Source organism: Grampus griseus, assembly GCF_964374135.1.
Source record: "Grampus griseus genome assembly, chromosome: 20".
In the NCBI taxonomy this organism is placed as follows: Eukaryota; Metazoa; Chordata; class Mammalia; order Artiodactyla; family Delphinidae; genus Grampus; species Grampus griseus.
This window is the reverse complement of record NC_139014.1, coordinates 52,309,025-52,322,061: the sequence shown is the minus strand read 5'-3', so window position 1 is coordinate 52,322,061 and position 13,037 is coordinate 52,309,025. Positions and strand designations below refer to the sequence as shown.

General features: G+C 38.4%; 1 protein-coding gene across 1 annotated transcript in view; it reads left to right on the top strand.

Annotated features, from left to right (window-relative positions):
- Positions 1–13,037, top strand: part of EFCAB5 (EF-hand calcium binding domain 5) — a gene marked incomplete at its 3' end in the record, with an annotated part of 114,038 nt that overhangs the window by 18,876 nt on the left and 82,125 nt on the right. Inside the window, exon 4 of the mRNA XM_082678052.1 lies at positions 31–115. Coding sequence (XP_082534178.1) covers positions 31–115 — 85 coding nt within the window. The remainder of the gene's footprint in view (positions 1–30; positions 116–13,037) is intronic.

Genomic DNA, 13,037 nt, shown 5'->3' with positions numbered 1-13,037 from the left:
TTTTAATTGGTGTTTCTTTTCTCCTTTCAGAGTTCACGGAGTATACCAGACAGTTTGGCATTAGGCATCTGCAGCAATGTGGCAGGAACAGCAGCAAATAAAGTCAAATCCCAAGGTAGAGAACTAGACTTTCTCCTACACAACAGAATGCAAAACTATTACTAAATTTTAGTTGGGGATGAGTTCCTCAAGATTTTGCCTTTTAAAGATATAATCCCAGGGATATTTTAAATGCGGTTTGGGAAATAGTTTAAAATATATTCCCGTCATCTTCTATTGATACTTAGAGGCAAGTTTATAACCATTCATCTTGTGCTTAAAGAGAAAATTTAGCTAAGAGAGCTGACTGACACATAGCAGACAACCCATTAATACAAAAATAAAATGAAGAACCCTAGTGATTCAACCTGCCTGCTGTTTTTCTATTTCTTCTTTTTACCTCTGTACTTGACAACACATTTATTCTATTTGACTTCCAGCCCAATCCTTAACCCAAATCCCACATAATTATGCAGGTTGAAAATTTATATGATCAAAAGGCAACAAATAACTGGGCAAGACATTCATCCCTTTCACTACAGTTCTTCTAATTTTAGATACTTAGTGAAATCCTGTATGACAGAAAATTTTCACAATATTTAAAATTTAACAATTTCAACTTATATTTTAGTTAATTGAAATTCTTTTCAATTTGGTTTACAACTATTGAGTGTTTAGTATGTGCTAGGCTGAACTATAATAATAATTTTTTAAAATAAATTTATTTATTTTATTTATTTATTTTTGGCTGCATTGGGTCTTCATCGCTACGTGCGGGCTTTCTCTAGCTGCGGTGAGTGGGGGTTACTCTTCGTTGCGACAGGCGGGCTTTTCATTGTGGTGGCTTCTCTTGTTGCTGAGCACGGGCTCTAGGCGCGCGGACTTCAGTAGTTGTGGCACGTGGGCTCAGTAGTTGTGGTTCGCAGGCTCTAGAGCGTAGGCTCAGTAGTTGTGGCGCACGGGCTTAGTTGCTCCGCTGCGTGTGGGATCTTCCCGGACCAGGGCTCAAACCCATGTCCCCTGCATTGGCAGGCGGATTCTTAGCCACTGTGCCACCAGGGAAGTCCCAACAATAATTTTTAAAGCATTTTCTAAACTATAAATTGCTATATAGATGGTAGTTATAACTTGTAGTTGCTTACTTTTCTCCAAAGTGTTTTTCTGTCTTTTAAACCAATTATAAGTATTATTTACTATTCCTTCTTATTAGTAAATATATAATACATACACATTAAGAACCAAACTTTTCAGCATTTATTTTGCCTTTATTATAAACTTAGTACTGTTTTCACAGCTTCACTAACTTTTAAAAAGTTTCTTGGCAAGTCCCTCCCTACCTGCCCCCTACCACCAGTTTCTTTCTTTCTTTTTTTTTTTTTGCATTTGTCAACATTTTTTTCTTTTTACATCTTTCTTGGAGTATAATTGCTTTACAATGTTGTGTTAGTTTCTGCTGTATAACAAAGTGAATCAGCTATACATATGCATATATACCCATATCCCCTCCTTTTTGAACCTCCCTCCCACCCTCCCTATCCCACCCCTCTAGGTGGTCACAAAACACAGAGCTGATCTCCCTGTCCTATGCAGGTGCTTCCCACTAGCTATCTGTTTTACATTTGGTAGTGTATATATGTCAATGCTACTCTCTCACTTCGTCCCAGCTTCCCCTCCCCGCCCCGTGTCCTCAAGTCCATTCTCTACGTCTGCGTGTTTATTCCTGTCCTGCCACTAGGTTCATCAGAACCATTTTTTTTAGAGTCTATATATATATGTGTTAGCATATGGTATTTGTTTTTCTCTTTCTGACTTACTTTACTCTGTATGACAGACTCTAGGTCCATCCACCTCACTACAAATAACTCAATTTCGTTTCTTTTTATGGCTGAGTATTCCACTGTATGTACCACCAGTTTCTTGATTTTACTTCCTCCTCACTCCCACCCTTCACCATCACCCCATAAATACACTTTGCCTTTACCATACTCACTTGAGCCAGGTTTATAAATGAACTCTTGCGTTTTAAACATGCCAAACAGAATCACGATCTAGGTAATTTGCTATAAATTTAATTAGGTGTTCACTTTAATCAGTTTATGGCCATATTTGCACCTACAAATCTTCACACATATATTCCAACATGTAATTTATTGCCTCTCTAGAAAACATATCAATCAAGAGTTTATGGTCTTTTCTGTTCTTATACTTTCAATTTGTTATCACTTTTCAATGTATGGTAGAGGGAAATGTGTTTTGTTTGTTTAAGTCTGTTCATCCCAGTTTATGATATATACTGAAAACATTGCAGTTGCTTGTTGCGATATCAAATGCAATGCAATGTACTTATTTATTCAGTGATCAGTCACTATTAATCCTAACATTTCTAAATCACCCTTTGTAAATACATGTGTGTGTGTGTGTGTGTGTGTGTGTGTGTGTGTGTGTGTGTAAGAAGTGGGAAGAGGAACTGTTATTTTAGTCTCAACATGTCAAAGGATGTATCTTTATCCTTGTTATATACTTGTCAAAATTAAAAGGATGTTATCTTGCCAGGCAGCTCCCAGAATACACTCAAATACATATCTTTGCATAGAAAATATTGTGGTTAAACGTACCATGTGGGGCTTCCCTGGTGGCGCAGTGGTTGAGAGTCCACCTGCCGATGCAGGGGACACGGATTCGTGCCCCGGTCCGGGAAAATCCCACACGCCGCGGAGCGGCTGGGTCCGTGAGCCATGGCCGCTGAGCCTGCGCGTCCGGAGCCTGTGCTCCGCAACGGGAGAGGCCACAGCAGTGAGAAGCCCACGTACCGCAAAAAAACAAAACAAAACAAAACAAAAACGTACCATGGGAATTCCTTATTTCTTTCCCTGGTCATTGTATTTTTTAGGCTATGAGCTTAACTTGTGTTTTGAGAAATCTTATTTCTTTTTTATTAATTTGCTCAGCTTTATTCTTATTACACAGCCCTAAGTTTAAAAACGTTTTGTAGGAAAATGCCTTTTCCTATAGTTATTGAATTTTAATTACAATAGTGTTTAATAGTGCTTCTTTTCTTCCTCCTTTCGTAGTAGTTATTCTACATTATGTACAAATGGTAAGAAATTCTGGTAAGACCAAGACAGCTGAGTTTCAAACAGGACCTGTGTTTAAAGGGAACATCACACATCTGTTAAGTAGCCTTGCTGCGTCAATTTTCACCAGTTTAATCAGCAGCCAGTCCCTGTAATGTTATATGCCTTCTGTGAAGAAATAGTCTGTTAAAGCTTATTATAATGTGGGTTATAATTCATTCCTATTTATGTCCTTAAATAGGGTTGTACTGAGGCCATGCCCAGCAGTGAGCCATGCACTAAGTGCAGGAAATGATAAAAGTCACTTATAAGATTGGACCTTTCAAAATATGAATAAGGAATTCTTTTGTGTTCCTACTTATTTAGTTGAAAGCATTTGTGCCCATATTGCCTGAATAGGACTTTGTATGTTAGAAGGTGGATTGATACAGGGGTGAAGGTGTGCATATTGGGAAAGAATGTGAAAGGCTCTTAATTCCGCAAGAGTTTAGGAAGACAATCCTGAAAAAGAATTTCAGTGCTTAGCATAGTGCCTGGCACTATGACATCAATAATTATTTATTGAGTGAATATATAAATGAATCTATCTATCTGTAAAAGGTTTAGGAATGTCCAAGCATAGACCTGCTAAAAAACCCAGTACCCATTTGAAATTATATTCAATTAAACCTCTTAATTTTCCCTTGGGGCAGTGCTGTAATTTATGAATTCAGAGATTACCCAATCAAAAGACAGCTACAGATAGGCTTGTTCAGAATTCTGATTTACTGACCCTGCTATTGCTGTGCCTCCTTTTCTTTTCTTGATTTTATGGCTCTAAGACAGAAGTGTTTGACCAGAGCTGTAACCAAACACACATCTACTTCCATTCTGCATGTCGGTGGGGACAATGCAAGCACGAGGATTATTGCTTAGCAACCTATAATAGCCAAGCACACTAGATGAGCACTAGCAGGCTGCAGCAAAGATAAGACAATGCCCCAGTTCATGTGTGAGTTTACTAATGAGCCATGCAGATGGCTAGATATTAAGTTGCTATAAATCTGTAGCACTCCCCTTAAAGCAGGAGGAGGAATATCTGCCTTGGGTTATGCTAGAGAGGTTAAAAGCAAAGAGAGTACATTAGAACCTGCAGACTTTAAAAAAAAATTGGTCTCTATCACACTTATTTAAAATAGAAGTAAAAGTATTGTATATTAATGAGCATTGTGACAAAACAGAATGGAAACACTACCCGCCCACCCCCCAAAAAAAGAGGTTAACTTGTTTACAAATCCAACTGAGAGGTAACGAAGAGCATTATACTACCCTCCTCATTTCCCCCATATATGAATAAGCCAAGAGGAAATCAAAACTTGGGAGAGATATTCATAAATACTATCCAATATTGGACTTAAGACATTCTTTAAATGAAATGTTGGCTTTTCAAGTGTTTTAAAAAATAAACCACTTAATATTTTTCCTGGTTAGAAAGATGGACACTATGTAGGTAGAATTTTTTTTTAATATCTTTATTAGAGTATAATTGCTTTACAATGCTGTCTCAGTTTCTGCTTTATAACAAAGTGACTCAGTTATACATATGTCCCCATATCTCTTCCCTCTTTCATCTCCCTCCCTCCCACCCTCCCTATCCCACCTCTCTAGGTGGTCACAAAGCACGGAGCTGATCTCCCTGTGCTATGTGGCTACTTCCCACCAGCTATCTGTTTTACATTTGGTAGTGTATATATGTCCATACCACTCTCTCACTTTGTCCCAGCTTAACCTTCCCTGTCCCCGTTTCCTCAAGTCCATTCTCTAGTAGGTCTGCATCTTTATTCCCATCTTGCCCCTAGGTTCTTCTGACCATTTTCTTTCTTTTTTTTTTTTTTAGATTCCATATATATGTGTTAGCATATGGTATTTGTTTTTCTCTTTCTGATTTACTTCACTCTGTATGACAGTCTCTAGGTCCATCCACCTCACTACAAATAACTCAGTTTCGTTCCTTTTTATGGCTGAGTAATATTCCACTGTATATATGTGCCACATCTTCTTTATCCATTCATCTGTTGATGGACACTTAGGTTGCTTCCATCTCCTGGCTATTGTAAATAGAGCTGCAATGAACATTGTGGTACATGACTCTTTTTGAATTATGGTTTCCTCAGGGTATATGCCCAGTAGTGGGAGTGCTGGATCATATGGTAGTTCTATTTTTAGTTTGTTAAGGAACCTCCATACTGTTCTCCATAGTGGCTGTATCAATTTACATTCCCACCAACAGTGCAAGAGTGTTCCCTTTTCTCCACACCCTCTCCAGCATTTATTGTTTGTAGATTTTTTGATGATGGCCATACTGACCAGTGTGAGATGATATTTCATTGTAGTTTTGATTTGCATTTCTCTAATGATTAATGATGTTGAACGTTCTTTCATGTGTTTGTTGGCAATCTGTATATCTTCTTTGGAGAAATGTCTATTTAGGTCTTCTGCCCATTTTTGTATTGGGTTGTTTGTTTTTTTGATATTGAGCTGCATGAGTTACTTGTATGTTTTGGAGATTAATCCTTTGTCAGTTGCTTCATTTGCAAATATTTCCTCCCATTCTGAGGGTTGTCTTTTCGTCTTGCTTATGGTTTCCTTTTCTGTGCAAAAGCTTTTACCTTTCATTAGGTCCCATTTGTTTATTTTTGTTTTTATTTCCATTTCTCTAGGAGGTGGGTCAAAAAGGATCTTGCTGTGATTTATGTCATAGAGTGTTCTGCCTATGTTTTCCTCTAAGAGTTTGATGGTGTCTGGCCTTACATTTAGGTCTTTAATCCATTTTGAGTTTATTTTTGTGTAGGGTGTTAGGGAGTGTTCTAATTTCATTCTTTTACATGTAGCTGTCCAGTTTTCCCAGCACCACTTATTGAAGAGGCTGTCTTTTCTCCACTGTATATTCTTGCCTCCTTTATCAAAGATAAGGTGACCATATGTGTGTGGGTTTATCTCTGGGCTTTCTATCCTGTTCCATTGATCTATATTTCTGTTTTTGTGCCAGTACCATATTGTCTTGATTACTGTAGCTTTGTAGTATAGTCTGAAGTCAGGGAGCGTGATTCCTCCAGCTCCGTTTTTCTTTCTCAAGATTACCTTGGCTATTCGGGGTCTTTTGTGTTTCCATACAAATTGTGAAATTTTTTGTTCTAGTTCTGTGAAAAATGTCAGTGGTAGTTTGATAGAGATTGCATTGAATCTGTAGATTGCTTTGGGTAGTAGAGTCATTTTCACAATGTTGATTCTTCCAATCCAAGAACATGGTATATCTCTCCATCTATTTGTATCATCTTTAATTTCTTTCATCAGTGTCTTATAATTTTCTTCATACAGGTCTTTTGTCTCCTTAGGTAGGTTTATTCCTAGATATTTTATTCTTTTTGTTGCAGTGGTAAATGGGAGTGTTTTCTTAATTTCACTTTCAGACTTTTCATCTTTAGTGAATAGGAATGCAAGAGATTTCTGTGCATTAATTTTGTATCCTACTACTTTACCAAATTCATTGATTAGCTCTAGTAGTTTTCTGGTAGCATCTTTAGGATTCTTTATGTATAGTATCGTGTCATGTGCAAACAGTGACAGCTTTACTTCTTCTTTTCCGATTTGGATTCCTTTTATTTCTTTTTCTTCTCTGATTGCTGTGGCTAAAACTTCCAAAACTATGTTGAATAAGGGTGGTGAGAGTGGGCAACCTTGTCTTGTTTCTGATCTTAGTGGAAATGGTTTCAGTTTTTCACCATTGAGGATGATGTTGGCTGTGGGTTTGTCCTATATGGCCTTTGTGAGGAAAGTTCCGTCTATGCCTACTTTCTGGAGGGATTTTATCATAAATGGGTGTTGAATTTTGTCAAAAGCTTTCTCTGCATCTATTGAGATGATCATATGGTTTTTCTCCTTCAATCTGTTAATATGGTGTATCATGTTGATTGATTTGTGTATATTGAAGAATTCTTGCATTCCTGGGATAAACCCCACTTGATCATAATGTATGATCCTTTTAATGTGCTGTTGGATTCTGTTTGGTAGTATTTTATTGAGGATTTTTGCATCTATGTTCATCAGTGATATTGGCCTGTGGTTTTCTTTCTTTGTGACATCTTTGTCTGGTTTTGGTATCAGGGTGATAGTGGCCTCGTAGAATGAGTTTGGGAGTGTTCCTCCCTCTGCTATATTTTGGAAGAGTTTGAGAAGGATGGGTGTTAACTCTTCTCTAAATGTTTGATAGAATTCGCCTGTGAAACCATCTGGTCCTGGGCTTTTGTTTGTTGGAAGATTTTTGATCACAGTTTCAATTTCAGTACTTGTGATTGGTCTGTTCATAGTTTCTATTTCTTCCTGGTTCAGTCTCGGAAGGTTGTGCATTTCTAAGAATTTGTCTATTTCTTCCAGGTTGTGCATTTTATTGGCATAGAGTTGCTTGTAGTAATCTCTCATGATCCTTTGTATTTCTGCAGTGTCAGTTGTTACTTCTTTTTTATTTCTAATTCTACTGATTTGAGTCTTGTCCCTTTTTTTCTTGATAAGTCTGGCTAATGGTTTATCAATTTTGTTTATCTTCTCAAAGAACCAGCTTTTAGTTTTATTGATCTTTGCTATCGTTTCCTTCATTTCTTTTTCATTTATTTCTGATCTAATCTTTATGATTTCTTTCCTTCTGCTAACTTTGGGGTTTTTTTTTTTTGTTCTTCTTTCTCTAATTGCTTTAGATGTAAGGTTAGGTTGTTTATTTGAGATGTTTCTTAAGTTTCTTATTTGTTTCTTAAGGTAGGCTTGTATAAAACTTCCCTCTTAGAACTGCTTTTGCTGCATCCCATAGGTTTTGGGTCATTGTGTTTTCATTGTCATTTGTTTCTAGGTATTTTTTGATTTCCTCTTTGATTTCTTCAGTGATCTCTTGGTTATTAAGTAGTGTGTTGTTTAGCCTCCATGTGTTTGTATTTCTTACAGATTTTTTCCTGTAATTGATATCTAGTCTCATAGAGTTGTGGTTGGAAAAGATACTTGATGCGATTTCAATTTTCTTAAATTTACCAAGGCTTGCTTTGTGACCCAAGATATGATCTATCCTGGAGAATGTTCCATGAGCACTTGAGAAGAATGTGTATTCTGCTGTTTTTGGATGGAATATCCTATAAATATCAATTAAGTCCATCTTGTTTAATGTATCATTTAAAGCTTGTGTTTCCTTATTTACTTTCATTTTGGATGATCTGTCCATTGGTGAAAGTGGGGTGTTAAAGTCCCCTACTATAATTGTATTACTGTTGATTTCCCCTTTTATGGCTGTTAGTATTTGCCTTATGTATTGAGGTGCTCCTATGTTGGGTGCATAAATATTTACAATTGTTATATCTTCTTCTTGGATTGATCCCTTGATCATGATGTAGTGTCCTTCTTTGTCTCTTGTAATAGTCTTTGTTTTAAAGTCTATTTTGTCTGATATGAGAATTGCTACGCGTGCTTTCTTTTGATTTCCATTTGCATGGAATATCTTTTTTCATCCCCTCACTTTCAGTCTGTATGTGTCCCTAGGTCTGAAGTGGGTCTCTTGTAGACAGCATATATACGGGTCTTGTTTTTGTATCCATTCAGCCAGTCTATGTCTTTTGGAGGGAGCATTTAATCCATTTACATTTAAGGTAATTATCGATATGTATGTTCCTATTACCATTTTCTTAATTGTTTTGGGATTATTACTGTAGGTCTTTTCCTTCTCTTGTGTTTCCTGCCTAGAGAACTTCCTTTAGCATTTGTTGTAAAGCTGGTTTGATGGTGCTGAATTCTCTTAGCTTTTGCTTGTCTGTAAAAGCTTTTAATTTCTCCATCAAATCTGAATGAGATCCTTGCTGGGTAGAGTAATCTTGGTTGTAGGTTTTTCTCTTTCATCGCTTTAAATATGTCCTGTCACTCCCTTCTGGCTTGCAGAGTTTCTGCTGAAAGATCAGCTGTTAACCTCATGGGGATTCCCTTATGTGTTACTTGTTGTTTTTCCCTTGCTGCTTTTAATATTTGTTCTTTGTATTTAATTTTTGATAGTTTGATTAATATGTGTCTTGGCGTGTTTCTCCTTGGATTTATCCTGTATGCTCTCTGTGCTTCCTGGACTTAACTATTTCCTTTCCCATATTAGGGAAGTTTTCAACTATAATCTCTTCAAATATTTTCTCAGTCCCTTTCTTTTTCCCTTATTCTTCTGGGACCCCTATAATGCGAATGTTGGTGCGTTTAATGTTGTCCCAGAGGTCTCTGAGACTGTCCTCAGTTCTTTTCATTCTTTCTCCTTTATTCTGCTCTGCAGTAGTTATTTCCACTATTTTATCTTCCAGGTCACTTATCCGTTCTTCTGCCTCAGTTATTCTGCTATTGATCCCTTCTAGAGAATTTTTAATTTCATTTATTTTGTTGTTCATCTCTGTTTACAGTTTGCTCTTTAGTTCTTCTAGGTCTTTGTTAAACGTTTCTTGTATTTTCTCCATTCTATTTCCAAGATTTTGGATCATCTTTACTATCATTATTCTGAATTCTTTTTCAGGTAAACTGCCTATTTCCTCTCCATTTGTTAGGTCTGGTGGGTTTTTGCTTTCCTCCTTCATCCGCTGTGTGTTTCTCTGTCTTCTCATTTTGCTTATCTTACTGTGTTTGGGGTCTCCTTTTTGCAGGCTGCAGGTTCGGAGTTTCCATTGTTTTTGGTGTCTGTCCCCAGTGGCTAAGGTTGGTTCAGTGGGTTGTGTAGGCTTCCTGGTGGAGGGGACTAGTGCCTGTGTTCTGGTGGATGAGGCTGGATCTTGTCTTTCTGGTGGGCAGGTCCACATCTGTTGGTGTGTTTTGGGGTGTCTGTGGCCTTATTATGATTTTAGGCAGCCTTTCTGCTAATGGGTGGGGTTGTGTTCCTGTCTTGCTAGTTGTTTGGCATAGGGTGTCCTGCACTGTAGCTTGCTGGTCGTTGAGTGGAGCTGGGTCTTGGCGTTGAGATGGAGATCTCTGGGAGATTTTCGCCGTTTTATATTACGTGGAGCTGGGAGGTCTCTTGTGGACCAGTGTCCTGAATTTGGCTCTCCCACCTCAGTAGCACAGCCCTGACGCCTGGCTGGAGCACCAAGAGCCTGTCCTGCACACGGCTCAGAATAAAAGAGAGAAAAAAAAAAAGAAAGAAAGAAGAAGATAAAATAAAATAAAGTAAAATAAAATAAAGTTATTAAAATAAAAATTTAAAAATAATTATTAAGAAAAAAATTTTTAAGTAAAAACAAAAAACGGACAGACAGAACCCTAGGACAAATGGTAAAAGCAAAGCTATACAGACAAAATCACACACAGAAGCATACTCATACACACTCACAAAAAGCGAAAAAGGGGAAATATATATATATATATCATTGCTCCCAAAGTCCACCTCCTCAATTTGGGATGATTCCTTTTCTATTCAGGTACTCCACAGATGCAGGGTACATCAAGTTGATTGTGGAGATTTAATCCGCTGCTCCTGAGGCTGTTGGGAGAGATTTCCCTTTCTCTTCTTTGTTTGCACAGCTCCCGGGGTTCAGCTTTGGATTTGGACCCACCTCTGTGTGTAGGTCGCCTGAGACCGTCTGTTCCCGCTCAGACAGGAAGGGGTTAAAGGTGCAGCTGCTTCGGGGACTCTGGCTCACTCAGGCTGGGGGGAGGGAGGGGTGCAGATGCGGGGCCAGCCTACGGCGGGAGAGGCCGACGTGACGTTGCACCAGCCTGAGGCGCACTGTGCGTTCTCCCGGGGAAGTTGTCCCTGGATCAAGGGACCCTGGCAGTGGCGGGCTGCACAGGCTTTCAGGAGGGACGGTGTGGATAGTGACCTGTGCTTGCACACAGGCTTCTTGGTGTCTGCAGTAGCAGCCTTAGCGTCCCATGCCCGTCTCTGGGGTCCGCGCTGATAGCCGCGGCTCGCGCCCGTCTCTGGAGCTCTTTTAAGCGGCGCTCTTAATCCCCTCTCCTCGTGCACCAGGAAACAAAGAGGCAATAAAAAGTCTCTTGTCTCTTCTGCAGCTCCAGACTTTTTCCCGGACTCCCTCCCGGCTAGCTGTGGCGCAGTAGCCCCCTTCAGGCTGTGTTCACGCAGCCAACCCCAGTCCTCTCCCTGGGATCTAAGCTCCGAAGCCCGAGCCTCAGCCCCCAGCCCCCATCCATCCCCACAGGCGAGCAGACAAGCCTCTGGTCTGGTGAGTGCTGGTCGGCACCGATCCTCTGTGCGGGAATCTCTCAGCTTTGCCCTCCACACCCCTGTTGCTGCGCTCTCCTCTGTGGCTCCGAAGCTCCCCCGCTCCACCACCAGAAGTCTGCACCCGCGAAGGGGCTTCCTGGTGTGTGGAAACCTTTCCTCCTTCACAGCTCCCTCCCACTCATGCAGGTCCCGTCCCTATTCTTTGTCTCTGTTTTTTCTTTTTTCTTTTACCCTACCCAGGTACGTGGGGAGTTTCTTGCCTTTTGGGAGGTCTGAGGTCTTCTGCCAGCGTTCAGTAGGGGTTCTGTAGGAGTTGTTCCACATGTAGATGTATTTCTGATGTATTTGTGGAGAGGAAGGTGATCTCCGCGTCTTACTCTTCCGCCATCTTGAAGTTCCACCTGTAGGTAGAATTTAAAAGTATTCTTCAGAGTACTCTCAATAAAGCTAAGAAAGAAATTTTAATAAATAAAAAGAATTTTAAAATATTTATGGATAGCCTCCCCCAAAATGAGAATGAATAAATACATTGCAATGCAGTCATATAATGAAATATTATGGAGCAGTGAAAAACGAACACACTGGAGCTGCAGTTATCAATATAGATGAATTTCATAAACGTAATATTAAGTATTTAAAAGGTCACAGAATACACATATGAAATAATTTTTATAAAAATTAAAAACAAGAACAATATTATATTGCTTATATATAATATATACAAATGCAGAAAAATGATAAACATGAAATTCAGAATAGTGTTTCTATCAAAGTAGGGGTATTTGAGAGGTTTTAATATACAGGTAATTTTTTTCTTAAGCTAAGAGTAGATATATGGCTACTTATATCATCATTATATTTACAAGTCTCAAATATTTCATAATATGTAAGATTTATAAAAACACTGCTCTAAGTTGAGGAGGTTCTGGTCTCTTACCCTTTTATTGCACTAGTACTATTTATTGAGAGTTATTAATGATTGAAGCATGGCTCAATAACTACTTTCTGGTTATGTTAAAAACAGTGAGTATGGGGACTTCCCTGGCCGCCCAGTGGTTAGGACTTCGCCTTCCAATGCAGAGCTAAGATCCCAAATGCCTCGTGGCCAAAAAACCAAAACGAAAAACAGAAGCAGTATTGTAACAAATTCAATAAAGACTTTAAAAGTGATCCACATTAAAAAAAAAATCTTTAAAAAAATAATGAGTATCAAAATAATTTACATATCTATTTCTTCTTTTCTCCTGAATCCACGAAGTAATAGAGGCAAAGAACTTTAACAGTGTGTGGCCCTAATCCTATTGTGGTTCAGTTTGACATTAATATTTTTTCAGTGGAGAGAAGCAAATTGACTAGTAGATAATATTTGAAAGACCTGGAACTACTTCATCTCCATGGCCATATCAGAAAAAACCTTAAGATTCTTACTAAGTTTTTCATTCCAATCACCTCAGCAATCGTGGCTGTAGAAAAAAACATCTGATAGCTTATTGATCAGAGCCTGAACTAGCTAGGTCCTGGGAACCTAATTATATTTCTATTATATATTAACAACAAACAATTAGAAAATGAAAATTTTAAAATACAATTTTAATGGCATAAAAAGCACTAAATATCTCAAAATAAATCTAACCAAAAATGAACAAAACCTGTACATTGAAACTATAAAACATTGTTAAAAGAAATTAAAGAAGACCTAAATAAAT